The sequence below is a fragment of the Primulina huaijiensis genome, chromosome 17, assembly GCF_012295235.1.
Source record: "Primulina huaijiensis isolate GDHJ02 chromosome 17, ASM1229523v2, whole genome shotgun sequence".
In the NCBI taxonomy this organism is placed as follows: Eukaryota; Viridiplantae; Streptophyta; class Magnoliopsida; order Lamiales; family Gesneriaceae; genus Primulina; species Primulina huaijiensis.
This window is the reverse complement of record NC_133322.1, coordinates 16173216-16201133: the sequence shown is the minus strand read 5'-3', so window position 1 is coordinate 16201133 and position 27918 is coordinate 16173216. Positions and strand designations below refer to the sequence as shown.

Sequence of the window (27918 nt, the reverse complement as noted above, 5' to 3'; positions counted from 1 at the left end):
AATCCAACATTTTATTTTGAACCCGGGTGGTGTGAGAACCCGGCAATTCATTTTAAAGCCCAGAATTCATTGGAAGAAGAAGAAAAAGAATTACATCTACTAAAATTTTATTTAGGAAATAATCTGTGCCACGTTACAGCAGCTAGTTCAGAATCTACAGAATCCTGCCACTCAACTATCCAATTATTCAGTTCATGGATTCTTAAACTAGTGAAGGATTCGGCAGAGGAAATATTCTTTAGCTGATGCCACTCCTTCCATAGCATTGCATGCAAGAGAACTTCGTCAGTTGCTAGCTCTGTAACGCGGTTGACATCAAATTGTTGTTTGTATCTTCTCGCTACTGCCCTCTGGGAACGAGTAAGTGCCAAACCATGTTGAAAGGAATTCTGGAGATCTTGAATCTTGAACCATGAAGACATAACCTTCACCGAGATATATTCTTCAATAGTTTTCTTCAAGTCTTCCAGATAAGGAAGCATCTCATCTGTGACAATGGCATGCGTACTGCTACAAGCGGTAGACTCACTCGAACTCGGCATATTGGATTATTGTTCTTATTTCACTGTCATCTTCTTATTTATAGACAGGTGGTATTTAATGTTGAAGAAGGTGGACAGCCGTGTGCTAGCTTAAACGTTTTTTATTTATGAAGAAAGATGGGGCTACAGGTATCAATGTATCGGAATTAACAAATTCTTGGAACGTGGAATGATATGAATGCGAAGCGTGTGTCATAATAACGTCTCTTGGAATACTCGAGAAGAGTAACCGACAGAGCACCGTACTCAGAGCCCGGGAGGCTAGAGTCCCTGGCATTTCAAGAAAAGCCCGGGAGATGTTAAGGTTTAGCATTGTGATTTTATCAATTAACCTTGTTCCACTCGCGGTATATATGCATCAACCGATAAACTTAAAAGATTACAGCAAAATAACGACAGAGACAGGCTTCAATTAGTATTCTATTCAACCATAGACATTAGCGCGTACTACATCATCGTATTCTTCCTCTACAGCGATTATCCATATTTTCACCCAAGCAGATAAAGGTCCGGTGGAAGTCTTCAGGAAGCTGTCTGAATCAGCAATACGCTTAAGGATCTTTATTTCTTTCCGAAGCATTAATTGGTAGATACGACCATCTGTAAAGACGTCTACCCACTCAGCTATATGCAAGTGCTCTCGCACTCTCCTTAGTTTAGCAACCAGGCTAGGAGTGATAGCTTCTCCAGAATCATAAAGAAGTTTCAGCCCCTGAAGCTCTTCCCAGTAGTCAATAATTGCGTGAAACACTTCATCTTCCATAGTAGATTTTCGAATCTCTAGAGCGGATTCCTTTCAGGCTTCGGTCATACTCGGAGTTTTCGAACTACTTTCACCAGCCATTGTGTTTCCTGGATGACAGTTTGTTAGTACGATTGAAAAATGGGTGAATGGCTATGTATAGGAGGAAGGGACTAATCACAGCCGTTGATTTGTAAATGCACGAACGACTAAGGTGGGCCAAGAGTTGAAAAGACGTGTACGGTTATCAAGGCGTCAGACTTATCCACTTCTCGAAATACGAAACGTCTTTTAAGCGGGAATTTGTGCTATGACACGTGTCATCGTGGTAGTATCGACAGGGCCCAAGAATGTTAAACAATAAGTTATTATGAATCCAGGGGACAGAAGGTCTCAGCATTTCATCTCATCTATGGGATATTTGAAGACTTCAATTTGGTGCACTGTTCATTATCTTGGACTGATCGGGACAGCGAGTCAAGCTCTAGCCCGACTATTTTAGGGATGGGTGGTGATACCCCCATAAGGATCCGGGTCGAGTCGTTGCCATAAGGATCCGGGTCGATTGACGACCCGGACACTATTAAGAGCCCGAGCACTGCATGTTTCCCAAGAATTCTTCGAACAGCCCTGTCTCCCGCGCAATAATCGCCCGAGCTCTCATATAAGTACCCGGGTAATCAATTGCCCGAGCCACCTCGAGAATTGAACCATACTCAAGTATGATTGATACAGGACGTCTAATCTGTCAGAACAACTTGGGTTTGGAGTGTCCTAAAAGTCATCAGAAGATAGGGTATGGGCAGCCGACCTACCATACTTAGTAGGTAGCACTGGAATCAAGGTACCTACCTCATCTTCTACTATAAATAGCAGGTATAAATGTCATTTACCGATTCTGAAATCTTTGACCTCTCAAGCATTACACATATTTTCTCCCAAATATTGCTTGTGTTCATCTTCAGCCTGCTGACTTAAGCATCGGAGTGGCCACGCCGGATACCCCTCCGGCGCCCATTCACGAGTTTCTTTCATTGTTTGCAGGTGCTATTGAAGCCATTACCTTCACTCAAATTCCCTAAAAACTATAAATTATTGATTTGACCTGTTGGAGCTCCTTACCCGGCTCATCCATTTCAACAAAGTCACATCAATGAGATTTCTCGATCCAACCATGTGTGGGTTTTTCAGTTTTCATGTGTAAAATGTATTCTTGTGTTTTAACACTCACGTTTTCATGTCTTGGCGCATGGGGCTACTGTATTGAGATGGTAAGGTGCTGTGCAGATCATGGTTGGTAAGGTTTAAGTGCCGGTATGTGCAGCTGGTTGAGTTTTGTTGAATTAGGTGAGTGCCAATTGAGTGCGTTGCTTGGGAAGGGTTCGATCCATTGTTCCTGCTACACCAGTTGTGCGAGGGCCTTCCCTAGTCCTGGACCAGACCCTGGTGGGTCTGAGCAAGGGTCTAGAAGGGCCGAATCATGCTGGAAACAAGGGAACGAGCAATCGAGCGAGGGGGAGTCGGTTTGGTCTCGGTAGGGAGCTTGTGCGGTTTCTTGATTCCTAGCAGTTAGGAGCGTGCACGGGGCCATTGGCCTGGTTCTGGTGTGTCCCTTAGAGTCTGTTATACGCCCATGGTGGGTTGGTTCTTGACTGGAGCGTTGGGTTCGGCTAGTGGCGTGAATCTTGGGGAAGAAGTGCACGAAGGGGGTGATTAGGAGAGGGCCGGGAGTTAAGTTTTATTTCTGGAATTTCAGCCGTGATTCTAGGGGTTTGTTGGCACGGTTTTAGAAACTTATCGGTGTTATTAAGGTGTGAAAAAAAATTGGGAAAGTTTTCGTTGAGTTTCGAGTTGATTCGAATTAAAACCGGGACCGCTCCAAGTTTTAAAACGAATCGGTTAAGTTTGGTATTGGGCTCGAGTTTACGTCAAGGAGTTTGGTAAGCTTCGGGTCAATTTTAGAGGTCCAGCGTTGAAACGATAATTTTTGGGTTTCTAAGGGCAAAATGGTCATTTTACACCCGGGGTGAGATTTTGGTCTTGGCAGCGCCCTGAGCACAAATATGTAATATTTTAAATGTTTATGCATCATTTTTACAATTTTACGCAATTATGATAAATACGTTGTATGCTTGGTTTAAAGGAAAAGTTACGCATATGCATGTTTTTATTAAGTGATGAAAATGATGATATTTTTGAAGGATGTGATTTGGTTGTGACTGACGATGTATATGTATACGATGACATGAGATATGATGAGCTGAGGCCCAGGCTCAGTGGGCGGGTAATGCTGTCGTTGATGTCCCCCGCCGCCGGGTACCACGGTTTTATGGATGGATCCATCGATAGAGCTGATACGAAAGTCACAACTAATGAACTGAAATAAATTAAAAGAAAATATTTAAGTTTATGATGACACGATGAGCTGTTTTGACACGTATATGATTATATGAGATGACATGATATGAGATGACATGATTTGACATGACATGATTTTATACGACACGTTTATGTTCATGTTTTAAAGTTCAGGAAAGGTATGTTGGCATTAGGCTTTTAAAATTCATGAAAGATATGTTGGCGTTAAGCTTTTTAAGTTCATGAAAGATATGTTGAGTATGATATTTTTCACTATTGTGTGCCTGTATATGTACTTGTTATTCCTGGTACAGGTGTGCTGAGTCTTTAGACTCACTAGACGTGTGTGATGCAGGTGAGCTTCATGATGAGGAGACTGGAGGTGCCGAAATCTGAGTAGGCAGACCTGGTACGGTGACATGACCCGAGGACCACATGTTTTCTGCTTTATGATCTATGAAATTGAGAGGAGATGAACTTTTTCTTACGATGATGATTTTATGATTGTATTCGTTTATGTTTAAGTATGATTTTGAATGAGTTTGATTATTTTAAACCGCGCTATTTTTATGTTAAAATAAATATGATTATTTTAAATGTTATTTCGAAAATGTGAGCTTTAATAAAAAAAAATATTTCCACATTTTTAAAAGTAGTAGACGCTACAAAAGGGCCTATGCACGAGCCGTTCGATCGAATTTCGGCCAGCACAATCTCTTCCACCTCCTAGTAATAAGAGATCGTTGTTGTTTTCTTCGTAGACGACTCCTCTGCCAATAGTTCCTCGTACTCCCCAACCTATGCTACAAGTTCAAAGAAATCTCTGAATTCCATACCTTGAAACTTCTTCCGCAGCTCAATGTATAGCCCTTTTTGGGCTATTTTGACAAACTCAGTCTCTGGCAGAAACACCTTGCACCTGTTCTTTGTTTTCTTGAACCTATCAATGAACTTATCGGTTGTTTCTCTTTTTTCTGAGACATCCTTGACAAATCAGTTATGCACACATCATGCTCATTTCGGTAAAACTGAGTATGAAATTTCTTCTCTATATCTTGCCAACTTAAGATTGAGTTTCGGGGAAGTGCGGCATACCACGAAAATTCCGTGCCAGTAAGGGTATTTGGGAACAATCTCAACTTCAAATAAGTAAAGTTTTCCAAGTTCGCCAGCTTCCCACACCTTATAGTGAACCTAGAAATGTGCTCAAGGCTAGATTGACTATCTTCTCCAAAAAATAGGCTGAAATCTGGTACCTTGTAAGCTTTGGGAAATGGATTGTTGACATCTATTTGGTTAGGGTATCACTTGTGAAACTCTAGGCGGCCAATTTGTCTCAAGGCCGGCCCATACATTTCTTACACAGTTTCTCTCACCATATCACGATCGATCATTGCTGCATTTTTGTTGGGGAGCAGATGGTGTTAATAGTTTGCCCCCCGAGCCTGAGACTCTGTACTGTAACAAGCATTTCATCCTTGGAAACTTCCATCAACTCCCTGATAACCCAAGTGTGGTATATCATCATACATTCTTGGTTGAGATAAAGGATTAGTAAGCGCATAGACTTGGTTAACATGTCGTTTCGAACTCCCTGCCCCATATGTACACGGATATGGACGAACTCTTCAACCTAAAGTTTCCTCCCTTTTATGTGGTGTTGTGTACCTTCCTTCCTGTTGGTTTGGGAGTGTGAACTCTGAGCGGCGGAGATCGCCAGCCCTTGAGTTTCCTACTCCGTGGTCAAATTCATGGACTTGGTTGCTTCCCTGGTTCCCTTTTTTTCCCTTGCATTATGCTCTTTGTTGGTTGATTGGTTCGGTTTACCCAATACTGTCGTCAAGCAATCATACACAGCTTTGGACAGTTCTTGTGATATTTCTTCAATTTTCATCGCAGTCAACTCTTCAACCAAACGGTTTGAAATATGAGCATACACCTCTGGAACATTACTTGGATGCAAATCCAACTCCCTGGTCGGCTCTTCAGCAGCCGTCTGCTCTGTCAACGGAGCGTGAACCTCTTCCTGGTTTGGTTGAGATTCCCAATCCCCTTGATTAACGTTTTTTTCCTTCTTGGAGGCATAATAGTGTCCCACTGGGCGTGCCAAAAATTGTTTGCACAATATTTGATTTGTGGGCGTGTCAGGTGCAAAAATGCACCGATATGTGTAAAAATAATGAAAATCTAACTTCTAAAAATCACGCCGATTATGGACACTAAATTTGACCGTTCGTTATAGTCTCCTAAACTAATACAATACCAAAACGAAAGAAAAAAAAATAGAAATTGATGAAATAAACTCTCAACATGATTGTGTATCAACAAATCAGTATGAAATCACAAAGACATGAAAAATATAACAAAATAGTGCTAGAATATGTACGAGGATGTTAATATATTACTGGAAAAGAATGAAAAAGAGTGACTAAATTTATGAGAATTCTGCAGGGAGTTGCTTGGAGTTGTGCGAGAGATTGTTGTGTTTTTTTCTGTGTTGGCCAATTCCTCCATTTTCTTCACTGTGCGGTGCGGTTTCTTCCATTCCCCCCATGACTCACAATCTTCTCCCATTTTCTCCCACGATCTCCTTCTCTTTCCACGATCTCCTTGCTTGGACGTTATCTACTTATTTAAATACACTAATGAGCCTCTTATTTTTCTCTATTAATTTAAATTTTTGGGCTTAGATAATTAATTGGGCCCAATTTAATTTTTTGGTGCAAACAATATGTCTAGAGTCATTGACAGTTAAAACTAGGGGTATTTATCGATCGGTTCGGTTCGGTTTTCGATTTTTTATTTCGATTTTTTCGATTTTCGGTTTTACAAATATATAATCCGATATNCATATAATGTGTTTTCTTTTTACATGATTTCTTAATAAAACATTTAAATATAAAGTCTAAATGAATTACATAAACAACAATCAACTAAATATTATTCAAAATTAATCAGTCACTGATATTATCTCAAAAAATATATAATAAAAATAAAATTATTANGAAATGGTTCGATTATTTCGGTTTTGATATAATTATTTAAATTAATAAGATAAATAAATTGTAAAATATAATATGTTATCTTTTTACATGATTTCTTATTAAAACATTTAAATATAAAGTCTAACTGAATTACATAAACAACAATCAACTAAATATTATTCAAAATTAATCAGTCACTGATATTATCTCAAAAAATATATAATAAAAATAAAATTATTAATTTAATGATATTTCGGTTTTTTCGGTGGTTCGATTTTGACATATATAATCTGTAACCGAACCAAATAAATTTTAGTTTTAACATTTATATTCGAATTATAAAATTCGGTTTTCAGGTTCGATTCAGTGTTCGGTTTTTTCAGTTTGGATTTTCGATTTTATTCGAAGTTTGGATCACCCTAGTTAAAACTAACGGAACTATAAGCCCCTCATTGTTTGGCCTCCTAATTTTGATAATAAGTTGCTTTTCCATATAATTACTATTCTACTAAATTAAAATCATTTACCCAATCAATGTGACGTGAAACATTTTTTAAACCAATAAATCTTACCAGAAGATTATTAAATTTAAAAAATTCAACAAAAAAGTGATCGATCCATTGCACATTGTCAGAGTTCTATTTGTCATTTTCCTATGAAGAACAATCCAGTAATCTACTCGCAGCATCTTCATCCCCACCATAAAATCTCCACTTTCACTCTGTAAATCTCGCCACCTTCCGCCACAAACCCGCGATGCCCGGTCTCATAATCACCCTTGCATCAAACCCCATATTACCCCTCCTCGCCGCCGTACCCATCCTCTACTGGGCACTAAACCACCGCAAGAAAACCAAGATCACTCTCTACGTGCACGACTACCTAACCGGAGACGACTACTCCGCCGTGACGGTCGCGGGACGAAACGGTCACGCCACCAGCATCTTGGAGTTCGGAACCGTTCTGGCGGTGGATGATCCGGTTACGGAAGGACCCGATACCGAGTCGAAAGAAATTGGGAGGGCTCAGGGGATGTATATAAACTCTCAGCTAGATGGGAAAGCGTTGCACTTGATGTTTTCCATTATATTTACGGAGGGGGAATACAAAGGGAGCAGCCTGGAGATTCAGGGGTCTGATATCTTCTCCGTGAAAGAGAGGGAGTTTTCTGTGGTTTCGGGAACAGGTTACTTTAGGTTTGTCCAGGGTTATGGGATTTTGACGACGGAGATGATGGATATAAAGAATCTGAGAGCTGTTCTTAAGCTGGATATCACTGTTAAACACTTTTGAAATCTTTATTTTTGCCATTATATTTTTGTATGCTGGGTTATGATTTTGTGAATCGAAATTTCAGTCTACATATACAACTTTTTGTTTGCGGAGGAGCAGGTGATCGCGAGGCGATCGATCCGATATATATCGATATTGACGTAAATGATAATATTTTTCAATCAAATCATAATATATTAAATAATATTTATTTGCAATATAACTCACAAAAAATTATACATCGAAAAATAATATTTTGGACATAAAAAATTAATATTTCTTATGAGACGGATATACATCTTACAAAATTGACATGTGAGACAATATAAAATGAGTTTTGATTTTTCTCAAGAGATTTACGCCATTATATCGATAGAAACCATTGTTAGATATTTAACATAATACTGAACTAATTCAATCTACATATGCACAACCATAACACGTAAATATCGATATGCGAAAATATAAATTTGAACAAATTCTAACTTTTAGTCATTGATGTTGAATTTTAGGGAACTGGAGAGAACCCACAAACAGGAGAAAACAAAGATCTTCTAAACTTTTTGCAATTATATAAATGTTGCATTTTTTATATCTTTATAGATTAGGGACCATATATACTCATAGAAAGGGTTTGAATTGATGGTGACTTATTTTGATGATATTTATATGAGATACGATAAATCAAATATCAATACATTTATTACCTTAATTTAGATAATATTCTTGATTTATCTTATTTTAAATATGAGACGTCTCTCATATTTATCTTAATAAAATATGTTGATCAAAATTAAATTATTTTATAGAATTTAATAAAATAATCTAGCTTTCTCACTTGGTCTATATATTTTCAATGAACTGGATAATCAAGAAATTAATTATCATCCAAAATTAAAAAAACAAATATATGAATCATGGCGATATTTGCTCTTATATTGAGTATTATTTTCCAAGTATCATATTTCTTAATAATAACTTAATGAATAAAACCAATATTTTATTTTAGGTCCAACTTAATTTATATTTTCTCAAGATAACTGAATATGTTAAATATCAAAACTCAATGAGTTTCATAATCAAAACCAAATGTAAATACAAAATTCTTTTAAAAACCAATTTCATCGTTAATTATCATATGATCCTTAAACATCTTAATTTGCATCTCTCTACGTCAAATCATGATCATCAATTCAGTAATAACGTGTTCATTGACAAATTTATTTTGGTTATCGCGTTCTCCAACGGATCATGGCTTAGACAGCTGCTTTAGTCACAAAGACTACAACTGAATTTTCGTAATATAATATTAATGGCTTAGACATTAGATTCACAATTCTAACGTAAAAATGAAACTCCTTAACATGCACCATACAACAGTGCTTCAAAATAAGAGACGAATTTTTATTCATAGTGGAACTAATAAAATATTTCCAAATTGTCAATTCGTCTATAAATAAACATGTAATCTTTAGTACCATGAAAGTATCTCATAACATTTTGCATCTTTCTAGTGGTCAATACGTTGACTACTCTGATTATTTCCCAATAATTTTGTAATCACTAACTTTTGGGTACACATAATGTAAGGCCCTAGAATATATTACCGATAATTTGGCACAATCAGAATAATTATTGAGTTGATAAATTAAAATAATTATTTATGCCAAATAATTTTTGAATGTGTATTAAAAAAATATGTATTTTAGAATATCGGAGTTAAAACGATATAAAATACATATAGAGATTGAAATTACACACGAGAGAAAATAAATGCAAAACCGAGATAAAAAGATCATGAATATTACATTATATACATATACATACACACATAACTTACCTTATTAGAGAGAGAAGGATGAAACCACATTTCCCAAACCCATTCCTGTAACCCATATTCCATTCTCGTCATTTTCAGTACCTCCATCTTGGAGACGCCATAACTTTCCCGTCCGGCGTCGAAATCTCAAACGGTTTGAGGGGTTGTCTTCCTTACATCAGTAGCTCCGTTTGGAACCATGAATCGCTACTTTTTATGCTCGTTTCAGCCCCATTCGAGCCTTGTTCGTGGCTGCTTCTGTGTGAGTTTTTGTTTGACCTTAGGTGAGCTATTGCTCATTTTTCTTGGTTCTTTGGAGTATATTGAGTGAGGATTTGAAGCTTAACTTTTACCCTGCTGTTCCTGTGTTTTCCAGCTAGTTTTCAGTTCGGTACGTTTTTGGTAGTGAATAGTATTTTTCTGCGTCATCTCCGGCGAGCTTCACCTTGAGACCGCTAGCAACTAGAGTAAGCTTCGAATCTTGTGTTTTACGGGTCCAAAAATTCCAGCTTTTGCTTCTGATTTCAGGTTTTTATGTATTGTGCACTAAAAATCTCGACTTGTTGTTCAAATAGAACTTGTAGAGCTATTCGTTAGCTTTTTATAGCCGCTGGAAAAATAGAATTCCATTTAGAAACGGATTTGTTATGATTTTTCTATCAAAATGTTTCAAAACCAAATTCTGCAATTGAGCTGTGTAGAAATTCTTCTGTAATTCGAGAATATGACCTCTGTGCAATTGGAATTTGGAATTTTGGTTCAAATGAAAGTTGTAGATCTTAAAGTTATCTTCGAAATTGTACCAAAATCGTTAAATTCTATCAAGAATGGAGAGAATTATGCTCGTTTTACTGACACTGCTAAGTGGCTGGAATTTTGTCCAAGAACGGATTTAATATCTTGACTTCAATGTAATGTTGGGTTCAAATGAGATATTTATTAGAGTTAATATTTAGCGGGATATGAATTTTATGCTCTTTAGTGCCAAATTGGACATTGGAATAGAATGTAGTTTTCATGATCGGCTTATTGTTGTTTTATTTAGGCCGAGGATCTTGAAGTAAAGTCGATATTTGGATTTGTCAAGTTGGTATAGGTATGTTACAGCTCATTAATATACGACGGTAAAGCATAAATTATGTTTTAATTGTCATTCTGTGTTACATTGATCGTATCTATGACTTGTTGACTGCTGTCAGTTGTTAAATGCCTTCATTGCAGTTTACGTTTATTTTGTGACATATTAATGGCATTTAGCATAAGGCATATTGTTATGACATTCATGTTGATCCCTATCGTTCTTGTTAGCCCCTTGTTGATACATGTTGTCATCTGGCACTATTGTTTATCTCAGGATTATGGTGTGGCTGATAGGCCAATACACGTGAGACCGTAGATGTGATTGAACAATCTCGTGGTTAGTCCAGCCTTTAGGAGGTGAGCACTGGGATTGTGTCATCTAGTTTGTTCTGTTGTGCCATCCTATTGCGATGTATCAGCTGTATGGAGGCCGAGTCGGGGGTGTTATTTAACATATCTTGGCAAACCTCGCATACTTAGCAGGACAGTTTAGCTGCATGATGATGTAGCTACCTTGAGTTATTGCTCGGGCATTATTCCAGTTGTTATCGTATCGTTTATTGGCTCTTGTTATCCCGATTATCATTGAGCCGTTCATGCATTGCATATTAAATTTTATTATATGATTATTCATGATTTATGTTTATTTTTGCTATTGTTGAACTGTCTCATACCAGAATCCTAACCTTAGTTTTTTTTTTGGGGAGTTGCTGTTGTTGCTATTAGGCACCATGGTAGATCTCCCGAGTCGTTTTACAACATTAGGCCGAGGTTCCGCCAGTGGAGCTCGGGATTGAGGTTGGATTGCTTGGTTCTGTTCAGTATAGTCTCCCAGTTAGTCTATATGTATGTCTTGAAGTTTGTTTAAGTCTTGTGTTGTAGTTTATTTGTCGGAGAGATGCCCCGTGTATCTGTAATGATATTTGGTTGTTTTGTGATGTTTTGAGTCGACTATGTCGTTGTTATGATCTAGTGAGTACTTGGTAATTTTTATTTCTGCTTGTCCTGGCCAGTGTGGCTATAGGTTGTTTAACTACGGTTTTTGTTCTAAATGACTCTATTTAGAGTATATATTGATATAAACTGCTGCTTGAGTTTTTCGGATGCCCTATTTACGGGGAGGTCATACCGAAATTTTTCTAGGCCCTGAGGTCCATTTTAAAGTATTTTAAACCTTTTTTCCGTTGTTGCTTTAAATCAAATAATTATTGTTTGATAATTCATTGTCATTAGAGTAAATGGACCTCACATCTTGGTATCAGAGCGTAAACTGGGATATGCTCGAACTAGAGTCTAGAACACTTGAGTCTTGCCAACAAAATGGTTGTGCCTGTGTTTGCTACTTGACAGTGTGCTTATGTGATTATATGGTTTGTTTACTTCCATTCTAATTTTTATAAATGTTTTATGTTATAGAATGGAAGGAGATTGTGAGATTCCTGTTGGTGGGATTCCTGTTGTTAAGGGTCGTGGTCGTGGTAGACCTCGTGTCCACGTTGTTGATGATATTTTTTTTGAGCAAACTACTGATCAAATAGAGCAGTTTAGGATGGATGAGTTAGTTTCTCGTTTTATCTCTATGCATCCACCTCGATTCAGTGGTTCATCGCTAAACTCATTTTAAAATTAAATAAATGATTTAACAATTTAATTAAATGCATGGGTTTTACATGTACTGAATTTGGGCTCTACAGTTGACCAGTCGGGAAAATGTCCAGCAATGCGAATTTGACCGTTGCATTTTCAGAAACAGTACAGAAATTTTCCAAACGGTCATATTCTTGTGTCTAATGTATATATCATTGTTGGAGCTTATAAATACAACATCTTGAAGATCAAACAAGAGCTTTTGAAGAGGATTCAAAGCATGTGCAGTGGAAGAAATCAGCTAGTTGAGAGCACAAGCCCTTGTGTCAGTTAATTAAATGTACATGGCCTTCAGAAATTCCTAATAAGAGTCTCAACTCCATATCCTCACATTTTAATAAATGTTTCAATTCATGGGAACGATTTCTCTCATGGAGTTGAAATACAGATAAATGCTCAGGAAAATGGTTTACAGAATACAGACAGACAAACGAGCCAAATTAATTAAAAGATAAGAAATCCATTGATTCTAAATCTAGTTATTCTTATTATACATATACATTTTTTTCTTATCTTTTTTTTTTCATAACATCATGTAATCAGACTAAGTTTATGCTTTTTTTACCACATATTTATTTAATTTGGACAATATATTTCTCTCTTTCTAATTTTTTCTTTCTTTTTTCTTTTTTTCTTTTTTTTTTATATGAGAGATATAACTTTAAAATTACATNCCTAATTTTTTCTTTCTTTTTTATTTTTTTCTTTTTTTTATATGAGAGATATAACTTTAAAATTACATAAATATTCAACATTTTTTTTCTAGAAATATATAATTGATATTTTCAAAATAAGAACTCAAGATCTAAACAATAAGGGGGCTTAATTATTAATTAGGATTAAAAGCCAATAAAAATCTAAGTTATTTTACTAAAACAATCTTTGATACTTAATAAACAATATCCAGAGTGTAACAAGTTAGTGGACCAAAACATTTATTTTTTATTAATATATTTGGCATTATATCAACATTTTGGAAAAAATCAAACTTAATATGAATATAATAATTATCACTAAATCCAAATTTTGACCAATTAGAGAACTAAAAGTTTGTATATGCAACTAATAGCACATTGAGAATATTGTGTTTGAAACACCTTGTTGGAGTCCAAATCGATCCTATCAATGGTATCAGAGCAATAGCTCTTGTTGTAAAAATGTCAACACCGATGAATTAAATCGAGTTTGATTTTTACACCAAGCGGAAAATAGTAGAAATAATCATTCGTGAAAAAATTGAAATAATGCAAGATCAATTTGAGTCTGTATCAGTTCAGTTATGGTGAGAACTGAAGTGATGAAATCAGTTTTAAAACATATGCAATGCTAAAGAAGTAAAAACATAAGGGATTTGTTTATGGATGTTCGGAGATTTCAAACGCTCCACCGTCACCCCTTCTATCTCAAGGATATGTTTTTCACTAAGTAACTTTGATGTATTACAACAGATTGTAATAATCCACTTCAATTGGACCTATATACTGCCAAACTGAAACTTTTAGTTTTTCAAATTCCTTACAACAGATAACTGATTCGCTCTTAAATAGTAGCCTGTATGCTACAAATTAATATGATGAAAATAAGAGCTTAAGTGTGTGATTTGTAGATTGAGAAAATGCTCGAAGAAAGTATCGCAACTGATTGATGATCGACGATAGTGTGTTCAGTATGTTCACCAACCTTCTTCAACTGAGTTGATCAGCTATATATAGTCTTCGATTCCAACGGTCATACTGAATGCATTTAATGACAAATATCCGTTGAATCTTATTTTAGTTCAAGCTGTTGACTTTATCTGTCAGTAGTACGAAGTATCAGACTGTTATGCTCTGTTACATTTGTTCTGCTTGTGTACGAACTGTCAGTCTGTCAGCTGATGCTACAACTGATGTCATAGCTAACTAATCACGAGTCAACTAATCGACAGATCAGTTCAAATGGAAATTTTCAGTTCAAACTGATGTAATTTCAATTGGGATACTTCAGTTGATGAAGATTCTTCCAATTCAGTTAAGCGAAGTCTTCAGTCTTTTTTATCAATTCGTTTACTGAACTTTATGTCATCGGCTTCAAATCTTCTTTCAGTTACTATTTGTCCGATCAGTTTGGTTCTACAGTTCTCTTGCAGATTTAATTGTCAAAATCTGAAACTTATAATATTCTAACAATTTTTCCCTTTTTCGGTGTTTGACAAAAGTTAGATATCTTGGACTGATGAACTGATTATTTTGATAGAATGAAATAGAGAAATTAACTGTAAATAAAATAATGTAGAGATTCATACATAATCAGGAAAGATTTTTCTTTGATTTTGAAAGAGGTAAGTACAGATTCGTACAAACATTTCAAAATGAAAAAAATAATACAGATGTCCAATAGACTAGCAACTGACTTAGGGCACTTGATCATTTCTTTGACTTCTTCTAGCTGGTCTTTTGTCAGTTGGTTTGTTTGGTTCCCTCATTTTCTTGTTGCTTGTCCCTACTAATGTTGTCAACTGTTCTTCCCCATTTTTGTCAACACCTGTTGATCTAGTGAGGAGAAGGACTGCTGAACTTACTTGAGCAGATACTTCAGCCAACTTATCTTGTACAAAGTCAATTTTATTTGAGATGCTTGTGTATACAAAATCAAGCTGGTTGCTGGGTAGTTCTTAGGAGGAGAGTTGAGTTGGGATTGTAAATGTTTCTCTTTTCATTTGGTCAACTCTTTAAAAGAAAGCAGCTACATCCTTCATCAGTTTCTTCAATTTTTAATTATGTGATCTTTTAGGGTGTCTAGACTCAAAGAATGCAGCAACTGAGCAGATTTGACTTGAGAGATACTGGAACCAAGATTTTTCAGTTCTGATAAAATACTATCTAGCATCACATCAGCTGCTAGTGGAAGTTCAGGAGAGAAATCTTCAGTGTGACACTAGTAGAATTTCCTTGATTTACTTTGCATATTAAATGAAGTAATAGGTAGATAATTGCCGAAGTAGACGCACGTGAAGTAATAGGGTACAATTTTACTTCGCATTATCACCGAAGTCGTATCCAAGAAATTAGCGAAGTCTTTGGCTGGAATTAGACCGATGACGAAGTAAAACAATGTCTTCTACATCATCGATTTCGTAAAATGCAAAAATAATAGCTTATATATAACTGCATAATTTATATAGAATGACGAAGTAAATGTGTGGTATAACTTCATAGGTTTTGTATTTTTGTGAAGTAATTGATATGAATGATTTCGATGTTATAGAACTAAATTAGCGACGGTTTCCAATTAGCGACGTTTAGGAAAGATAGACGTCGCTAATGAGCGACGGTATTATGAATAACCGTCGCTAATTAGCGACAAATATATGAAATACCGTCGCTACTGGCTTCAAACACTGTCGCTAATTAGCGACGGTTATTAATAAAACTGTCGCAAATTAGCGACGATAATTCATAAACCTGTCGCTAATTAAATTTTTTTTTAAAAAAAAATTTATTTTTTAAATTTTATAATTATTTCTACATATTTTTAAATAATATCCTCAACACATCTAAATATCATATTTTAAATTTGTAAATAATTTATAAAACAATTTAACTTTGCGAAAAAATAAGCTAACAAAATTAAATTCATGATCATAAATTTAAAATTAAAGCTAAAAAATATAATTTAAGTCGAAATTAAAACCGTCCGAGAGAAAAATGGAGGTAGATATGAATAGTTGTGAAGAAGAAGCTGCGGAAGTTGATATTTATAGGCAATTAGCGACGGGTTAATAAATATTCGCTAATTAGCGACAAGTTTTACAACTGTCGCCGATTTATTTAGCGACAGACTGTTTAAACCGTCGCTATTGGCGATGGTTAGAACAAAACCGTTGCTAATCAGTAACAGTTTATAAAACCGTCGCCGATTTATTTAGCGACAGACTATTAAACCGTCGCTACTACAAAACCGTTGTTAATTAGCGACGGTTTATTCAACCGTCGCCGATTTATTTGGCGACGGATTTAAATCGTCGCTACGAGCGACGGTTAAAACAAAACCGTCGCTAATTAGCGACGGTTGGCATCTTTTTTTTGTTTGTAAGTTTTGTCACTTCACAATTTATATTTAATGACGAAGTAGGAAATTTAAAATACTTCAATTTTTTGTGTTGTAGAGTATTTAATAGAGAACGACTTCACAATTATTGAGTTGTGGTGAAGTAAATTCTTTCTGTAACTTCGACACAATTTTAATATGGCGAGTTAATTTGTATTTTATTACTTCATCATTTAAGGAAAAATAATTGAAATTATGCTTCATTTTTTACTTCACTAAATACAAATTGAAATTTTTTTAAACTTTTCACTTTATCAAAACTATTGCGTCGAAGTAAAAAATTATAAAAAATTAGAAGTGAAGCACGTGTTTTTTAAATTGTGAAGTAAAAAATAATGTTTTACTTCGCTGGTGTTATTACCGAAGTTGATTGATATATACTACTTCATAATTAATAATCGCCGAAGTAACGAATGGCGAAGTAAAAGCCAGAAATTCTACTACTGTGAACTTTTTCTTTCCCTTTTTCTTTTGGAGTAAATTCCATGAGGTTGGATACATGTTGATAGTCATAGTTCAATAGATCGAAAGCTAGAAGATTCCACGGTTCGTTAATACGATTACAATTGTTAAATGATAAAAGAACATTTGGTTACTACATTTTGTTAATTAAATCAATATAGCATGACAGATTATATTGATAGAGTAGGGAATTTCATCAAAAGCATGATTTAATAATTGAAATTTAATCGTTAGAAGATATTCAGGGGTAGGTGAACCAAGATCCTAACAATTGTATGTTTATTAACTTGATTTATATTATTCAATCATGTTAGTAAATTATTTTATTTGGCCTTCAATTTAATTTATTAGTTAATCCAATTTTTGTTTTAGTTAACTAAAGAATTGTGTTTATGTTAAATTTGTCTAACCAATCTCTGTAGAAACAATACTCGTATTTTGTACACTATTTTATATCTTCACTCGTGCACTTGAGATTCATTCGAGCGTAAACTTTTTTTAATTTTCATTGGGGATTATTGTGCAAGAAATGCTCAATCATTAATCAAGTTATAGCAAAGATTTTCGACTAGTAACGTATCTTTAACAATTACATCGCCATAAATAATCTTACCCTTACCCACGGTCTTACCTTAGAATTATCACAAAATGTGATTCTTGGACTTTAATAATCAATTACTTATGATAACAGTTTGATGTCACCAGTTATGTGCCACGATCACCCACAGTTCAAGAACCAATTAAATGGATTGTAGAGCCCAAAATCAGCACACGTAAAACATATGCAATTATTTAATTATTAAATTATTTATTTACATTTAAAATGATTTTTGAGATGCATGATTTATGAAATTGTATTATTNAAAATTGTATTGTTTTAAAATTATTTATGTTATGTGATGCACGTTAAAATGTTTCTCGAGTTTCATGTTTAGGCGATTATTCGATGCAGGATCGAGGAAAAGAGACCGGCGACAATTTTTGGCGATTTTTTTTTAAATGTGGTATTTTATTTTAAATGAGGATTGGGGCATTTTAATTAATTTATTTAAATTTTTAGCATTTTCTTAAAAGCCTAAATTAATCATTTGGTAATTTTAAGATCTTTCAAAACTTTTAAAAAGTTTATCAAGTTTATAAATTGTGTGTTTTATTTTAATTAATGATTTTACTGGTAAAGGTTAGTATTTTATTTAGCTGATAATTATTGGTTAAGCACAAATTTCACTCCCTAATTATACTAATCACACGCACACACACAATAACACACACACACACACTTACACGACTCACACACCCACACAATTGCATCTCACTTTCATATTTTTGAGAGGAGAAAACTAGGGTTCTTGATCTAACAAGCAGCCGCCCATTTCTCTGAATTTCCAACAAGGTTTTGTTGAGTTTTCTTCAAAGAAAATTGTTCCATGATCGTCCCGGATCAACCTCGCACTCGTTCCGCTTCAATATCCCTGGTTCGGTAAAATTTTCATATCAAAGGCACACATATTCTTTTTTTTTTTTTCATGCGCCGATCATGTCATAGTATGTGTTGCGATGTTTTTATGCATAAAAATTCATGTGTGTTGTGTAAAGTTTGAGCAGAAACTTGTTGGATCGATTTTTGAAACGATTTTATGATATGAAACTCAAAATTTAATGTTCTTTTAAATACTACGATTTTTTGGTCCTGTTTTTGGGAAAACTTTCAACATAAAAATCGTAGAAATTTTTGATAAATTCGATTTGATATAAAATTCGAAATATTTGGATAAGAAATGAGTGAGTTATGATAGTTTTTGTAGGACTGCTCAAACTGTGTTTTTCTGAAAATATGTTATTGATGTGTTCTTGAAGTTTTATTGTTGCAGGCTTCGTTGGGGAACGACGGGTGATCGCTGCTGTGTTTAGGTAAGTCTAGAATGTGTTTGGGATGATTTTTGGTGATTCGTTTTGTGTCGTTAGGCACTTGGTTGAATTAGAAGTGGTAAGAATCGATTTGATGTCAAATTTCGTGTTCATGAATTATGTTGCGTGGTAGGTTGAGCGTTGTTGTTTTGGGACATTGTAGGACTTTAGTCAATGCCATATCACCTTAGGATGTGTCTCGAGGTGTCGATTCTTTGTCCATTTGGTCTAGTTGGGAGAAATAAGCACCATGTAAAGTTTCCTGCAGGTTTGATCTTTCGTGGCTAGACGGACCCCTACACAGACCCTTACACGAGGTCCGTGCCTTTGTTTCTTCCGAAGTGCTATTTTCCAGAGCCTACACGGACCCTGACACGGGGTTAGTATCCTTATTTCTTTTCGGGTATACTTTTACAGAACCTACACGGACCCGTAGCCAGACCTGGGCACGGGGTCTGTGTACTCCAGTTTTGGGTAAAATCTTCTTGATTGCTTTGGGGTTTTATGTCATGGTTTATTACGATGGTTAAACGAGGTCAAGTCTCGAGTGATCTAGAATGTCATAAGCTATTTATTTACTTTGGTGGTGAGCACGAATACCTACGTCTAAGTTATGCAAGTTAAGTGTTTGAAATTCATGTTAGTATGTGTAGCAGTGGCCCCAAGCGAGATCCAATGAATCCCTCAATGCCAAGTAAGTATGTCCGACGTGCAAAAGAAAATACTTTTAAGTTTTTGAGGTATGCTAAATGTCTTGTGACCAAATTATGTATGGGATTGGAAAGCGGTAAAGCATGACCAGGGATCAATCCACCCCGTTAAAGCATGAACGGGTTTAGATCGGGATTGGAAAGCGGTAAATCATGACCAGGAACTAATCCACCCGTTAAAGCATGAATGAGGATCTCATGTATGTGGCAGTGGATTTTCTCTGTCAGCCCAGTATTGTGGTTTAGTCTAATCAGGGTATTTATGTATGAGTCACTTGCTTTGAAACATGCCTCTACGCAAAAATGATGTTATGTATGCTCAAGTATGTATGAAGCAAGCATGTTTACGAAAAGTTTTATATTGATGGAACTTCTATGTATGTATGTACGTATGTTCAATCTTATGTATGCATGTCCAAGTTCAAGTATGTACGCTATATTTTAAAGTTGCATGCGATTTTATTATGTAGTACTCGTTACTTTCAGTTTATACGTGTTGAGTCTTTAGACTCGCTAGACTTTATCGATGCAGGTGAGGAGGATGTTGAGGAGACTAGGGGTGGGGACCAAGAAGCTGGCTTGGACTGAGCAGGAGGCTAAACCCGAGGACCACCCAAGTCTTTTTAAGAATTTATGAAAAGTTGCAAATACTCTGATTTCACGCTTTTTTTACGTTGTTTAAACAAGTATTTTTAGCAAACTTTATTCGCGATCTTTTTATTTCAATCATCTTTGGAGGAACAATTTATTTTAAATCGAAATTTGAGGGTTTGTCTCTCATTGAAGAAAATTTTTATTTTTCCGCAAATTTCAAGTAGTTCAAAGTACGGTACGTTACATGGATTCTTTAAGAATCTTCTTCTCTTGTACTTGTAATCATCAGAACAATACTTTGGTACCCAAGAATAGTTGGGTCTTGAATTGATTAACCCTTCCGAGAACTACACGTGAATTATCCAAACAAATTTTACATTGTATGTTTTTAATAAGGTTCAGTTGTGTGCAAAAATAGGTGATATGTGTTAGTGTTCTCTCCCTCACTATGAAACGTCCACTACTCGTTTTTCTTAAAAAATAATAAAAAAATTTTCAAAATAATCGGCCGAAAATAACTGCACACATATATATACTTTATTAAAATAACCTTGCACCATTTAAAAATAAAACTACCAACTATAATTGAAAATTCAAAGGAAAGAATTCAAAACATAAAATCGTCAAACGTTTACCAAACCTAGCTTAGCAATATTTCAAAATAAAACTAACTCTAACAACCTCTCCAAACTCACTCCATAAAGTATCATAAAAGTCGTAAAATCTTTAATGTAAACTTAAACGTAAATGCAGAAAACTAGCGTTGGTCCTCGGGTTGTGTGCACCTTCAGTACAGTAAGATCAACCATCAAGTCCCTCAACAATATCAACATCTTGCTCACCTGCATCAATCATACCTAGTGAGTCTATTGACTCAGCAAACCATAACCATGTTAGCCAGTAGTACAAATACAATCATATGCAATAGTGAAAATACTTTTACTTAACATAACGTTTTATGAACATGCATAAACTTAGACATTTTTTCTTTTTATCGCATACATTTTTTTTTTCATCATATACGTATACGGTTTCCTTTTCATTGAATTCAGATCGTTAATTGTGACTTTCATATTAGCTAAAGGTCGATGGATCCATCTACGTGTAACCACAGTACTGGGCGGCGGGGACATCAACGACACTCTCACCCGTCAACTGAGCCTTGACCTTACATATAATCATATCATCATAATTATCGTATTAGTCACAATTACTTCCCCTCCTTTAACTTTTCGTATTTTCATCACTTATTAAAATTTCAAGCATACAATAATCATTTTTATTTTAAACCAAGCATGCAACATATCTTTTAGTATTATCGTTTCATCATAAAATTCCATAAACACTTAAAAAAAGCATATTCACATATTTTACAGCATTCACGGCACTGCCAGGACGTCTACAAATTTTTAAGTGTAAAAGAACTGTTTTACCCCTAGACGTAAAATTTCTCAATTTTGACTTTTTTTTTTTTTTTTACTTCCGTTGACTCTAGACAATCTCAAATAATTATTTAAGCTTAAATTAAATTTCTTATACTTGTATTTAGCTTAAATTCATGGCTTTTGATTTGATTTCATAATTATTAATTCGTAGAGCGTTTTAATCCCGAATTAATTCAAAATTTAATATTAATTTCCCAAATTTTAAACATAGACTTTTTATTGCCTAAATTACCCTCGCAGCCCCCTGCACGATGCACACGAGCAGCGCGACCGTAGCTAACAAAACCTAAGACTCTTCGAACTCGGCTAGGACTCCTACCCGAGCCACCTCACCAGGTAGTCGAGCCACACCCGAGCCACCTTGAGCCAACCCCTGACCAGCCCACCTATGAACCCTACTGGACACAACCTAACCCGCTGCAGCCCCCTGCACGATGCACACGAGCAGCGCGACCGTAGCTAACAAAACCTAAGACTCTTCGAACTCGGCTAGGACTCCTACCCTCAAGCCACCACCAAGCCCTCACCCTATGGACCCTTACTTGACCCTGTCAGACCTACCCTGGACCCCTGATCAAGCCACAATCCCCCTGCACCCGGTTGCTATTCTTGGTTGGCTTGGGAAGAGTCTTAGCTCGCTTGGTCTCTTCCCTAGCCGTCGTGCTTGAGTCCTAGCATGGCTAGGACTCCTCCTCACACCCAACCACGTCCAGCCTCAGCTCTGGTCAAGCCCTGGCCGAGCCATGCGATGGTTTTCCCCTTAACCGAACCCTTGGACACCAACATCCAATAATTTCGTTCATGCTTCAATACTTGCGTGTGCAGCCTCGTCTAAGCTCTTAATCCCTTAGAATTTCATCCCTTTTTATTGTCCTAGGATGGCAGCCCTTTCATGCATCATATGCATAGGTTTTACATCACCCAAACACAAGTTCTTTGATCAAAGCATGTCAAAAAAGAAATATAAATACATGGTAAACATATTTTCATGCAAACATGCTTCAATTCAATAATATGGTGCGATAGATGAGAAAAAAAATTTAAGATGTGCCTTTGCATATTTTACGCATGAAAAATAGGTTGAGATGCGAAGAATGGCGACGAACGGAGCCCTTGTTGTTTTAGGGTTTGTGGGAGGGTTTTTAGCTTATTTATTTTTTAATTAGCATGTGTGCAAGCTTGGATCCATTAGTCTAGTATAATAGGCTCAATAAGCCCATTAGCAATTATTTAAAATATTTTGTCTAGGAAAATTCGTGAAAATATCAGTCGAGTTCTCGAAAAATTCATATTTTAGTCGAAATTCGAATACCGTTAAAAATTACGACTCGACGTATAAAATCATCTCAAAACTCCTTATTCTTAAAAATATCATATGGCATCAACCTCATTTTAAATAATCAAAAACAATTATTTAATAAAAATATTTTCCCTTTTTCAGCCCTCTGTCTCCGTTCCTCGATCGCATCTCGAATAGCCTTTAAAATTACTACTTTCATGCATTCGTGTAAAAAATACATTTTATACATGCAACCATGCACATCATATTCAATTTATGCAATTAAAAACCTATTTAATTAATCATTTTCTATTTTTCTTAAATTTGAATGCAGTTGGATTACGTCATCTTATTTTTAGACCTTATAAACTAAGTGTTGTTTAGGTCTTTCATCATTCCCTTCCAAATCTATATATCTTTTGAACCTGCAGACAATTGTGGTAATTGTAAAGACTCGTATATATTTTACTACTTAAAATATGCGAAAATCAAATACCATGTCATCGGTAGTTTCTAGTTCTACTTCAAAAGTCTCTGGCTCAACATCTGCTATGAGACATTGGACCTTCTCATCATCACTTCCACTTGATGAGGTCTCTGAACTGGATTGTTCTGAATCTTATTTTGGCGATCTGCTTTTGCTTTCCTCAGCAATAAGTACTCTTTGATCTTTTTTTTCTTGCAATATCTTATTTCATCTTTGGACCGTAAATTCTCAAACGGTTTCTTCTCATTTTTCTTAGGCCTGTTATAGTCTGTATTAAAATGACGTTTTTCGCAGTTCAAACAAGCTTGATTATCATTGTATTGATCTTTTTTACGATAAGATATAAATTTTTACTGATTCTTTTTCATGAATTTTCCAAATTTCTTCACAAATAAAATTTAGCTTCAATGCTTATCTGTTTAGGAGATTTTTTGTAGAGTCTTCTTCAGCAATGGTTGGAGTACTCTCTATGAAGTTCTTTCATTACCTTCAAAAAAATCTCACGATTAGAATATTCCTTACCAAGAGATGCAATTACAATTATGATACTCCTAAACCGTTCATCAAACTCATTGAAAGTTTCTCCAGGCTTCATTTTGACATTGCCAAACTTCTGGATGGCAACAGTCAGCTTGTTTTCCTTTGTATGGTTGTTTTTTTTCGTAAAGTTGGGTTAGCTTTTCTCAAATCTTCTTCTCTGTAGAACAAGGTTTGTTTTCTAAACATATTCTTATCAAGTGTTTTATAAAGGATATCTTTTGCCACATTGTCCAGATTGACCTTATTTTTGTCATCCATCGTCCATTTGGACTGGTGCTTCTCTACCATCTTTGAAGCACCTTCTGTTACAACAACAGCTGGATTTACTTTCAGAATCTTCATTGGCTTATCTATGATGACATACCACATGTCATCATCATTATCTGTTCAATGTGTCTGCATTTGAATTTTCCTGTCGTCGTAATCCTCTTTGTAAAACATTTGAATCTTGTTAAATGATGTCATTTATAAGCGAGTCATCAGAGTTCAAGAACAACCCGTTCTCCTATCAATTGTAGGAATGAACCCTTGGCGCTTTAATTACCAAAATCTATAACTGGTGGTATTAGTGCAACTCAGATCTTTTAAACTGCTCAACAGCTCAAGTACCACGTTTCGATTTTTCTATTCAAGAAAGACAATTATTGCATCAAAAAATCGCTTGATTAAATAAATATAGAAATTTCTTCGTTATCTTGTTTTTTTCAAATATAACCTTTTATATTTTTCTTAAGTAATATATACACTACAAATTTTACAATAAATATAACACTTCATTTAAACTTTTAACATCGAAATTGATATAAAAATATAATATTTACTACACACACGACGTGTATGTATGTGTGTGTGTTTAACAACTTGAATAGCATATAGTAATTATCGATCTCTATGGCATATTAGCCATTGAATTATTATTTGATCAAATTTATGACTGAAACTACAATACAATAATTCGGATGGTCACTTTACTTTGTTCGGCCATTCATTATTTAAACTTCACCAATTAGTGACAACAAATGGTTGAAAATTAAATGTAGCATTTCAACATATGCCAATAGATTAAGTGTCCAAGGCAGTAAATTGATTAAACTAATGGATGAATTATTAAAATAATTCACATCTTAACTTTTAGTTGACTCAAATATATTTTTTATAGGGAAAATTTCTATTTTAATCCCTATATTTTACTAAAAAAATAAGAAATGTGAGACTCGGTATAGTATAATTTTGCTAACAATACGATCTAATTAGGCAGGCATAAAATAAATTAATTATATATACTTGAACATGAATTGACATCAAATTATATATCAATTCAATCATTAATCATTTGGGAAAACATAACACATATAGATAATAAATATTTATAATATTATTAATGAAATAACTAAAATAAAAATAAAACATAGTTCTATTAGTTGACATTAAGCTAAAACAAACACCACATGAAAAACCAAACAAACATCACTTTCTCAAAATTAAACTAGTTAAAAATCCAAAGTTTCTCAACTTCAAGAACCTTAATCTCATATTATATATGATTCTTAAGTTCTAATTAACACTATCTAAAACTAAATTAACAACTTTTAACCCTATAATTAAGATTAGATTAGCCACAGCACGAATTATCCTTAGTTAATTTCAAGAACACGAAGGCATATCGGCCCAGTATGCAGCACCCATCATAACTGGATTGTAGTCATCCACATTTATAGCATAGCTGCATTCAGGGATTTGGTTAATGTGTCCAGGGGACTTGTCCGAACCCGGAATCGATGTGCTCTCGACGGTTTCTTCACCGGAAACTTCTGTAAAGGCTGTGGAGACTTGCTTCTTAGCGGCCACTTGATCCTTTAGTATTGCTCTTAGTGAGAAGACCTTGATATATATAAAAGTTTCAGAAAGTAGTTATTTTCCAATATATAATTTATGCATACATGCATTGTGCAAATGGAAAGTAGTTCATTTCTAATAATTTATGCATGTATCAATATTAAATACGTGGCGTAAATGGTAAAGGTATATGTCTTAATTATTTAATGAAGGAAGTGAAATATGAGGGAAAAATAGAACAAGAATTTAGAGAAATTAAATGTTGAGATAAATTAGATTTTTTAAGTGAAGATCAATTTGCAATATGGAAGGGTCACGTGAACAGAAACCCACTATTTTTCCTTTTCTTTTTTATATTAAAAATATCTATTTTAAAGTGAAATTAATTATGCATTTAAAAAATTAAATAATTTTTTTGAAAAATTTATTTTGTGCTATATTCAATTTTCAAAAACACAAGATTCAAATAATTCTTTAAACTCATGGTATTTCCTATAAGCCCTGTACGTACCGAAAGTAAACAAGATTTTCCAACACATCAATATTTAAATGCACTATAACAACAAGATATTTTGTTAAGTTTCTTTTGATATTTGATTCAAACCATGTATATTTTGATATTTTTCTTAGCATATTTGTGTGAAATTCAATCTATTAATAATTTACCTCTTGTTGAAGCTTCTGTTTCTCCCTGGAAACATGATCGAATTCTTGTTTAAGCGAATCGTACAATCGCTCGAGCTGCTTGACCTTCCAGCGAGCCCTTCTGTTCTGGAACCAAACAGCAATCTGCCGAGGCTGCAGCCCCAGATCCTTAGCCAGTTTCATTTTCCTTTCGGGGTCTAACTTAATCTCTTCCTGAAAACTGTTCTCCAGCGAATCCAACTGATCCGTGTTCAATCTTTTCTTCTTTGGATCTTGTCCGTAGTTACTGCTAACGTTGCAGCTCTTGTTGTCCATCAATGCTGGAAGCATAGCATGTTGCGTCGCCTGCATCGATTGCTGCTTCATTTCTAAACCTGGTAATATTAAAAATTAGGATGCTTGTTACAGAAAGAAATGTTACAAATGAAACTCATTCTTATTAGTCAAATCTGCAACAACAAACCTGCAGGATAATGATCGTAGTTGTAGCTGTAGAGGAAGCTGAAAGAGCTCGGATCGGGCACTCGAGGAACAAAAGGCACCCGAAAATTGCCATTCCAATCCATTTCCCGTCTCCTTTTTTTTTCAAAATCAACAAAACCCTCTTTTCAGAATATCTATCTGTAAATCAAATGTGGACCAAGTAATGTTTCAGATAAAGAAATAAGTTAAAATTTGAGTAGTGAGGCAAATTAAGAATGAGAAGAGGAGACCAACACAGAAACATGGGAATGTTTCGCACAAAGAAAGCAAGGGAAAAACGCTTTTTGTAAGGGCACACTGCCTCTAACTTTGGATGCATCTAATAAATACTGCTGCCGCCGCCACCACCAAGCAGTAGTACTATTGATTCTCAGTATGTGTGAGAGATAAATTAGAGTTATATTGTAGACTTTGGATATAAATTAATTAAAGTCGGTAACACGGTATTGTTTGTTTAAGACGTGGTAAAATGATTTTTTTTTAAAAAAAATCATTTATAATTATGTTAGGATCGGAAACTAATTTAAAAGGGGTGAATAAATAATATCAACAAATTCTTAAAATATTTTGTTTGATTAGCAACATTGAAATGAAATTTTTATCAATTAGGTATCAACGAACCAATAGTATGTCACTGCACGAAATAGGCTAACTGATGAGATTTGAACACAGAATTTCTTAAGGTAAAAATCAATCGGACTACCAAATAGAAGGTTAAGGCAGGTAACTGATCAGTTGACAATTACAACACTTACAATTGTCCATTTCACTAGGACTTAGACTTACCACGCAACAAACTAAAATTCTTATTAATTTACTCAACAAAACTGATAATTACTCTTAATTACTATCAGGTTACAACACTACAAAAAATTTCCTAATCAACAACACACACACAACAATGGTTTTTACTAAAACCAGTGTCGTATACTTTTTAACAACGCTTTTAGTGAAAACCGTTATCGTAAAGCGTTTTTTTAATCAAAAGACAATGGT

At 34.9% G+C, this 27918-nt stretch overlaps 2 protein-coding genes and 1 long non-coding RNA gene across 3 annotated transcripts; 2 read left to right on the top strand and 1 right to left on the bottom strand.

The window, feature by feature from the left end:
- The first annotated feature begins 3234 nt into the window (after nt 1–3234).
- LOC140963653 (uncharacterized) lies at nt 3235–4253 on the top strand. The gene is made up of 2 exons (XR_012172720.1): nt 3235–3821; nt 3857–4253. It is a non-coding gene; the product is annotated as an uncharacterized lncRNA (long non-coding RNA).
- A 2993-nt stretch (nt 4254–7246) lies between these two features.
- Nucleotides 7247–7996, top strand: LOC140963612 (dirigent protein 1-like). The gene has a single exon (XM_073423003.1). The coding sequence runs from the start codon at nt 7383–7385 to the stop codon at nt 7917–7919; it is 537 nt and encodes a 178-aa protein (XP_073279104.1). The 5' UTR covers nt 7247–7382; the 3' UTR covers nt 7920–7996.
- A 17411-nt stretch (nt 7997–25407) lies between these two features.
- On the bottom strand, nt 25408–27157 carry LOC140963668 (homeobox-leucine zipper protein ATHB-22-like). Its single transcript, XM_073423071.1, has 3 exons — nt 26903–27157; nt 26461–26813; nt 25408–25839 (listed from the first exon to the last, which is right to left on the bottom strand). The coding sequence occupies exons 1-3, from the start codon at nt 27003–27005 to the stop codon at nt 25603–25605; spliced, it is 693 nt and encodes a 230-aa protein (XP_073279172.1). The 5' UTR covers nt 27006–27157; the 3' UTR covers nt 25408–25602.
- Between the last annotated feature and the right edge of the window lie 761 nt (nt 27158–27918).

Excerpts from the sequence above, each read along its gene's own strand:
- LOC140963612 (XM_073423003.1), top strand. The coding sequence starts at position 7,383 with ATGCCCGGTCTCATAATCACCCTTGCATCAAACCCCATATTACCCCTC.
- LOC140963668 (XM_073423071.1), bottom strand. The coding sequence starts at position 27,005 with ATGGATTGGAATGGCAATTTTCGGGTGCCTTTTGTTCCTCGAGTGCCC. Across the intron at positions 26,814-26,902 it reads CTACGATCATTATCCTGCAG|GTTTAGAAATGAAGCAGCAA; the intron begins GTTTGTTGTTGC and ends TAATATTACCAG. Across the intron at positions 25,840-26,460 it reads AACAGAAGCTTCAACAAGAG|GTCTTCTCACTAAGAGCAAT; the intron begins GTAAATTATTAA and ends ATATATATCAAG.